This window comes from Ipomoea triloba, chromosome 9, assembly GCF_003576645.1.
Source record: "Ipomoea triloba cultivar NCNSP0323 chromosome 9, ASM357664v1".
Lineage (NCBI taxonomy): Eukaryota > Viridiplantae > Streptophyta > Magnoliopsida > Solanales > Convolvulaceae > Ipomoea > Ipomoea triloba.
Window position 1 is genome coordinate 4,876,012 of NC_044924.1, and position 8,009 is coordinate 4,884,020.

Consider the following 8,009-nt stretch of genomic DNA (forward strand, 5'->3'; position numbering starts at 1 on the left):
AGTTACTTTGTTTTTTCAGAACATCTCCGTTTGATTTTAGAATTATTGTGGCATGATTATTTTTTGTCATCCATTAACAAAGCCGTTTAAAGTTGGTAAATTACAAGGGCATTTGTGTATTCAATTATGAAATTTTTTTTCTAATAATAACAACAACAACAACAATAATAATAGCGAGTCAACCCATTTTGTATTAAAAATAAAAACAAAATATACTTATATTTAACGACATTTCAATAATTTTGTTGACAGAGGATAAAAAAATAGTCATATTACAATACTACAATGACCAACAAGTAATTTTATGAAAAAGTAGGGTTAAAAGTGAATTGCTACTTATAAATCTATGACAAAAAAAAAATAATAATAATAAATTAACTCTTGGAAGTATGATTCACAGTCCGCGACAAGACCATTGGAGCATCCATATTTGTAGACTTTGGTGGGTTTTTGTCGAAACAAATAATTGGGTGTTGGATTTCTAACTAATGGGAGGGTGGGTTTTTGTTGATTTTTCTTTTTCCTCTGCAAATGTAGTTTCTTATGAGATCCACAGCGGGCGAAATGAAGAAAAGGACAATATTTACAATGCGCGCCTAGAACACATAATGTGCGTAAGTGTAGTTGCTTTATGTTTTTTCTTTCCTTTTTTATTTGTTAGATTTTTATATATAAGTGTAGTTGCTTTATGTGAGAATATTAAATTACATTATCTGATAGACAAAAAATTGAAAAGAAAAAAGTGAGTAAATACTAATGTCCATATAATAATAATAATAATAATAATAACAATAATAATATATGTGGTGGTGTTGGTGTTAGTGGTGGTAATGGTGATAGTGGTATTGATGGTGGTGGTATTGGTGGTGGGTGGTGCTTTTGTGATGATAATAATAATTCAAAAATTAACTTGAAAAAGAAAGTCGTAAAGAGAAGAGAAAATAAATAATTCAAAAATATCTTTCGTCAACAAAATTAGGAAGACATTATCTGTCCAACCCAATCACGAAAAAATATGAAAAAATGATTTTCGAAAGTCATTTTTTAAGTTTTCAAAAGGACCCTAAATCAATAGATATGCTTATGTAAACATTATTTCAATAATTTTATTTAAGTAAATTTAAGATTACTAATCCTATGAAACTAATTTAGTTTAATGTTCAACTAATATTAGCTATTTGCTCAATGTCAAGACCAAAATTTGATTTGTAACTGATAGTGTAAATTCATTTCACGTATAGAAGTGTGCAAATAATGTTTGTAAAAAATAGAGATCATCTTATAAAATAGTTTAGAGAAGCTTTATTCTTTCTTATTCAATGTTGGGGAGAGAGAGTGGAGGGTATACCCAAGATATATTCCATATCAGTAATCTTGTGGTTTAGTGTCACTCGGTCGCACTCTCATATGGAAATGAGTGGGTTCGAATCTCAGTGAAAGTGATATTGACTTTTTGTACAGATTGAAAAAGTATTGCATTGTAACAAGTCAATACTACTCCTCAAAAAAAAGTTTGATTTGTATTGAGGTGTCGGTGGAGTTAAATATTGGTCATCCCTGGTTGGCGTCGATAGTCGAAGAAAATACCCGAACCCGTCGGGTGGGGAAAGTTAACTGCGACAGCTTACGCGCTGACCCGACTGCTAAAATGTCCCTTCATTCTAACGATATTTTAAAAAAATATTATTTGTAACCAATCCCTGAGAGGAAAAAAAAAAAAAAAAGTACTCCGTAAAAAAAAAATAAAAAAAGAAGAGAAGCTGGCCAGAAGTCTCATCACTTCCGTTGGTGGATCGGATGCCATTGTTGACGCCGTCTGGGAGACGAAATTATAATCGAACTATCGATAATTAGGCTTAGGAATAAGCAGAATGACGGCAGGGGAGTCGATGAACGGCGGCGGGATCGTCGCCGGAGGAGACGGAGACATCGAGGGCGGGCAATTGGTGGAGCTGGTGGAGGCGTCCCTGTTGCCTACTGACGCAAAATCTGATCCTCCTTCCGATGCCGAGGCTCCCGCAGATGATGCTCCGGTTGGCATTTCCGATGATCAAATCACTCCATTATTGCCCAAAACGGAGAGGCCGAAGATCAACATCTTCACTATCGCGTATCCCAGGCGAAAGTCTAATAATAAGGTGATTATTTATTTATTTATTTTTCAAACTGGAAATATCGTTTTGAAACAGTTTTTATTGAAATAAGATATACAATAATTTAATTTGAAGTCCAATGGTCATTTGATGCTTAAATTGTTGAAGACGTCATAACTAGAGAATATCACGCAAGATTTTTTTAATCATATCTATACTGCTCTTATGTGGTCGGATCACTTTTAGTGCGACTAGTTTTGAATTCGATTACATTAATCAGAGCCTTGTATAATTCTAAAGTAATTGTATAAAGTAAATATACTTTGGATTAATCAGTTACAGCAATTCTTGTCAATAGACAATGGCATAAGGAGAAAAAAAAGAGGCATTTGCCCTGGATTGTCTGAGAGACCATTGCTTCTCATTTGTAAATAGCCTCACTGGACTTGAGAAAGTAATGTTGCTAAGCTAAATAGTAAAAGATGATATGATTGCAATAGTTTCCCATTGAAATGATTGCGGCAGTATGCAAGATTCCTTCTGGTTTGATTTCTCATCTCATAATTGTTTGCAGGATAGAATTGTGATTATGACTTCCCTGTGCTTTTGGATCAAAGGTGTTTGAAGCTTCTTTTAAAAAATAAAATGCCAAATGCCTTGATTTGCTAGGTTTAGGTGTGTGAGGAACTCTCAACCTCTTTGCTAGGACCTATATTTTTATCTCAAATTATATCTATAAATGAGGACTTCATCATAGTTTGACGATTGTTGGGGAACCTTTTTATTAATTCATAGTTTGTCTAACATATTATGAGAAAAATGAGCAACATTGCTTTCTTGCCAAACTTAACAACTGATATATCTTCTATTAACCAGTTAAACAAAGTTTACTTCACCATGCTGAATCAGTAAGAAAACTTCTCTATATATCCTCCACCTGTTACAATATATTTTACATTTCTTTTTGGAATTTTCTTAAATGAATGAGTCATTCTATTAGATTTGGACCTCACAGGAGCAAGTAATAAGAACATCAGAATCCGATACATCACCATTTACGCAGTTTATAATATGGGCATGGAGTGGATCAAGGTACTCTGGTCTGGTATGCATGGCCATCTCATCTGTAATCTATTGTACTATGGATGTTGTTTCAGAATTTTTTTCAGGTCAGTAATTCTCAATCCATATATGTATATACAAATAATGTAAACTGTTGCTATATGTCCAATGCCTCTTCAGTATTCCTCTCTTTTTGCTAGAGAGCTGCTAAATAAATTTTAGCCTTCATCAATTCTTTATATTTCTTAATGTTATTTTATTTCTTTTGTTATTTATACTTGCAGGTCAATCAATTCCTCTTTTTGAGATGGCGTTTACAAGATGTACATTGCTCTTGATTCTGTCATTTGTGTGGTTGAAGAGAACTGGACAGCCAATTTTTGGCCCAAAGAATGTCAATACACTTATGGCTTTAAGAGCTGTGATTGGATATTTCTCATTATTAAGTTTCATTTACTGGTAAGAGGTGCTACCTTGGATAACCCCAACCCACACGCACACACAAAAACAATAAGAATAAGGAAAGATTTGTACATGCTACAAATTAAGTATTGGTTTTAAGGTTTACCATTCTGGAACATGATTTACTAGTGACAATGAGACAGTTGATTCTTTCAGCATTCAAAGATTGCCATTGTCCCAGGCTATTGTATTGAGTTTTACCACTCCAATCATGGCTTCAGTTGTTGCTCGATTTATATTGCATGAAAAGTTGAAAATCACAGAAATTGGAGGTATGTTCCTTTGTGTCATTACAATCTGTAGACTTCATGAAAAAATTATGGTCAAGATGTACTGTGTGCATGTAGGAACTAACAGTATATGGCAAGCATAACTAGAAATGAGGCATTCCAAGCATATACTAGTGGCCAAATTTGTGTCTTTACATTGTAAACCTTAGATCAATGCTAGAAAAAAACATGTTTCTTTTTCTCATTGAGAATGTAAGTGTATTTAGTGCTTGTTTGGCTTGGTTTGAATTTGTTGAAAATCAGGCTTTTTTGAAAAGTCTCAAACTCTAGCTTCTTGAAAAAGTGACTTTTACCTATTTAGCTGCAAAAGCCTTTTCTCCTCTCAGCGTTTTTGCTTTTTAGAGTAGATAGGCTCTGAAATGACTTGGGTCAAACAAACACATAATGTTTACCTATAAAGAGAAGCCAAGAAAAATACTCCATAGCAATTAAAATCTTTTGCATCATTGACCTCTTTGGTCCATGAAGTTATTGGCTTGAAAGTATTTAGATTTTCTTTGTGACTTTGTTACATATGTTGCTTGACCTTGGAGTAATGTTTTGAATTCATATCAATAAAGATCTTTCTTCCCACCTCTTTTTTTTTTTTTTTTTTTTCAATAGTAGCATTGCATATTTGTGATACCAGAGGTGCACTTTACCTTCTCTGTTTGTCATCATTGTTTTGTCACCTATGCAGGTCTAGCCACCAGTTTCTTTGGTGTGCTCTTTCTTTTTCAACCAATGGTCTTCACAAAAGGTACATAAATTTGTTAAAAAATTACACATAATGCTATATGGGCCTGACACCTTCAACTTTTGGGGCCCATTGTTCCCATAAAAGTTGGAAATATATCAAGCAAAAATACTGAAATTCACAATCAGTGTTTACACTATCATAAATTTCAGAGTTGTAGGTTCAAATTTAATTATGCTGAGAAAATCATGTATGCTTCTGGGATCATAACTAATTTTCCTAACCAATCTTCCACATTCCTGATTTATAGGTTTTTTTTTTTTTTTTTTTTTAATAAAAAAAATATTTAATATGACTTTGCTATGTAATCATACTGGAATATGGTATGATTATGTTAACACTCTGCTTCTAATACAGACAGTCACCCTTCTGTTGAGAGGAATAAAAGGAAATGGTTGGATTAGAAGTAGAAGACAAAAAAGGATTGTTAAAACATGAAATGTTGGCATTTATGGTCTGTTAAAGTAACACTGAAATAAAATTGTCTTTGGTTTGTAGAATGTAGCGATGTAGGTAGCATCTGTTAAAGACTTTCATGTCTTTTTTGCCAAGGGTAATGTGGTTCATCCGCATTCCGATCACACAGTTTTTTTATGTGAATTCTTGTACATATTACATCCTTAATTATGTACTTCCAGGAGCTGTGCCAAATGCTGTAGGCATTAATGAATATGTCCGTGGAAGCCATCATATTTATGCAGTTTTGGTTGGGCTATGTTCATCTATTTTTGGTGGAGTTAGCTACTGTCTTACAAAGGCAGGAGCCAAGACAACTGATCAACCAGTGTAAGATTACTGGCTTTCTTCTCTGATACTATATACACTGCTTGGTCATGTGTTTTGATTCTTTGATCTGGAGTTCTTCATATATTGAGACTAGCACCATCAGCTTGCTTCCTGCATAGTTAAAAAATGTTTCTTTTTAGCTTATAATGTGCTTTACATTTCCTAAACATTCATGTTTATAGAAATATTTGTTACCCAGTAATTAGGTTTGTCTTCAATATATACCATTCAATAGCCTGAGAGCTCCTTTACGGCTAGTTGTTTCCTCAATATACATCAATCATCACACTTTGAAAGAGAGTGAAAATCTAATGTCTGAGTCTCTGTTTAACTATTTATAGTTTAACACGCTTGGTTAACAGTGGTGTTTTTTTAAAACAACTGCTTGTTTCTGTTTCTGGATATTAAATTTCAGGCTTACAGTTTTTGCATTTGGTCTATTTGCAAGTCCTGCTGCTGGAATATGTACCTTTGCTTTCCAGGTAAGATCTTTGTTCAACCCTGTGCTACCATGTAATATGCTGACTGTAAAACAAAATTAACAATTTTTAGTTTTAACTGCTTTGAAGAAAAGGAGAAAAAGGTGCATTTGCATGCATATGAATCTTGTAGTGAACATGTCATTAATTTCATGATATGATCTCGGTTCTGACTAAAGCCTTCCACTCTTATGAATATATTTAAGAAACTCTAGTTTATCTGATGTTATTTTGTACACTGAAGCTCAATGAAGTATACTGTGTCATGTATCTTTACTACTTAATCTGATTTAGGAAAAAGATTGTCACGTTATCTTATATTAGTTTGAGTTCCTAGATTTCCATGAATGACAACTAGGCCCATCTATGCTTAGAGTGTACAAGATACTGTGTTAGTTTGTACTTTGGAATTTATCTTCTTCTCCTCATTTAGCATATTCAATAGCTTACAATGGAAAGCCATAATTTATTACATTTACGAAAAACAAGATGGTTGTAACAATGGGCTGCTTGCTGTTAGAACTTTTTGCCCCTTTTGTATTTGCATGTTGATGCTGCTGCTTCTTTCTTTATCATGGTTGAAAAAACCGCTAGGCGCTCCGCAGACGCTCGGGGAGCGCCTAGAGCCTAGGATGCCTAGGCGGGGATTAATTGGCGCTTAGACGTCTGTGTATTTTTTAAATTTTTTTAAAATTTGTTTGAGTATTTTTAATTTTTTAAAGACTAATAAATTATAAATTATATAATACTTTAATAGTTAATACTAAAATCTTAAGTATTAACCTAAAAAAATATCTAGAGTTTGTACAATTTAAGATTATTTCGCTGTTTTGAGCGAAATAACCCATTAAAAAAAGAACAAAACTTAATTGGCTGACTAGGCAGCCTAGTCGGTGCCTAGGCTGTGGTTAGGCGGCCTAGACGGAGCTCAGCCGGCCTAGGGGATCACCTAGCCGGCCAGCTGCCTAGACCACCATTTAAGGTGATACGCTAGGCGGTCGACCGGCGCCTAGGGCCTAGGTGGGAATTAATCGGCGCCCAGGCGTGATTTCTGCAACACTGTTCTTAATTCCTTTTATTGTTCCATGCAGAACTTTGTACTTCCCAGTTTCTATTCTCTGATTCTTATGATTGTCCTTGGGGTACTGGCTTTCTTCGCAGAGGTTCTAACCTGACCTTGTCCTCTGATCTACGCATTTATGTAACCCAACACCTGGTTTTGTTAAACAATTTCTATCAGAATATGGACTTACAACTCTTTGTGTTCACAGATAACTCTAGCAAGAGGGCTTCAGCTCGAGAAAACAAGCAGAGTTGCCAATGTCCTGTATCTTGAGGTACGGAGCTCGTGTAATTTATTGCATCAAGTTTACAAATTTCAATAACTTACAAATAAATAGATAATTATCATTGGCATGACCTTGAAAACTAAAACGCTTCCATTAAAAATGCATGGCATGAAATGGTCTTTGTGCATGTTAAAGCTAAAGGAGATTCACCGGATATTTTGAGAACACAAATGTTGATTGTACCATACCATTCAAATCGCCCAAAATGCTCCTATCATTGTTATTAGGGAAAATTACACTCGGGTAATTGTAAGATGTGTTCTTACTTGTTGGTTTGCTCACTTCTCGTTCATAAAATATAAATGACGTTGCAAATTTCATCATTTTTCCCTTATAATTATAGTTGTTGTGACAGTATTATATGGTGATATGCTATTATGTTGTCTTTCCATTTCAGGCAGCCCTTTCTCAGTTGTTGAGAATGGGTACTTCAAGAATGGCATCCTTCGGTAGGTTAGTCGGATGTTCACTAATTGTAATTTCCGCAAGTTGTACAATGTATTTTGGACCGGAAAGAGATTGAAGGACAATAAGCAGGCAAGCTCACCTTTGGTGCTACTATACTTGTGCCCTTTTTGTGTTTGGTACCATTGATTTGATGAGCATATGCTGGTTTTGGTAGGCATTAATTTGATGAATATGCTGTGCTCATTCTGTAATGTACATTCTGTCCAATTTTAGAGTTGTTATGTCTGTAAATATTGAGGCCAAAGTTGATTTTGTTCAAAACACCATCCATCCAAAAGGAAAAT

At 34.4% G+C, this 8,009-nt stretch overlaps 1 protein-coding gene across 4 annotated transcripts; it reads left to right on the forward strand.

Moving 5' to 3' along the window:
- Nucleotides 1-1,705: 1,705 nt before the first annotated feature.
- LOC116028291 (probable transport protein YPL264C) lies at nt 1,706-7,986 on the forward strand. Of its 4 annotated transcripts, none has more exons than XR_004100109.1 (11): nt 1,706-2,138; nt 3,094-3,262; nt 3,440-3,614; nt 3,774-3,889; nt 4,587-4,646; nt 5,282-5,429; nt 5,845-5,911; nt 7,000-7,071; nt 7,180-7,245; nt 7,393-7,506; nt 7,655-7,986. XR_004100109.1 is itself a non-coding variant. In XM_031269947.1 (10 exons), exons 1-10 carry the CDS (start codon nt 1,872-1,874, stop codon nt 7,778-7,780), a joined length of 1,266 nt encoding a protein of 421 aa, XP_031125807.1. In that variant the 5' UTR covers nt 1,707-1,871; the 3' UTR covers nt 7,781-7,986. The 4 variants fall into 4 exon arrangements, 2 of the variants coding, with proteins under 2 accessions (XP_031125807.1, XP_031125808.1); XR_004100108.1 differs by having other exon boundaries at nt 7,393-7,500; nt 7,655-7,772; XM_031269947.1 differs by lacking the exon at nt 7,393-7,506 and having other exon boundaries at nt 1,707-2,138.
- The last annotated feature ends 23 nt before the right edge of the window (nt 7,987-8,009 follow it).

Coding starts and splice junctions, on each gene's coding strand:
- LOC116028291 (XM_031269947.1), top strand. CDS start 1,872: ATGACGGCAGGGGAGTCGATGAACGGCGGCGGGATCGTCGCCGGAGGA. Junction 3,890..4,586: donor GAAAATCACAGAAATTGGAG/GTATGTTCCTTT, acceptor TCACCTATGCAG/GTCTAGCCACCAGTTTCTTT. Junction 7,072..7,179: donor TACTGGCTTTCTTCGCAGAG/GTTCTAACCTGA, acceptor TTGTGTTCACAG/ATAACTCTAGCAAGAGGGCT.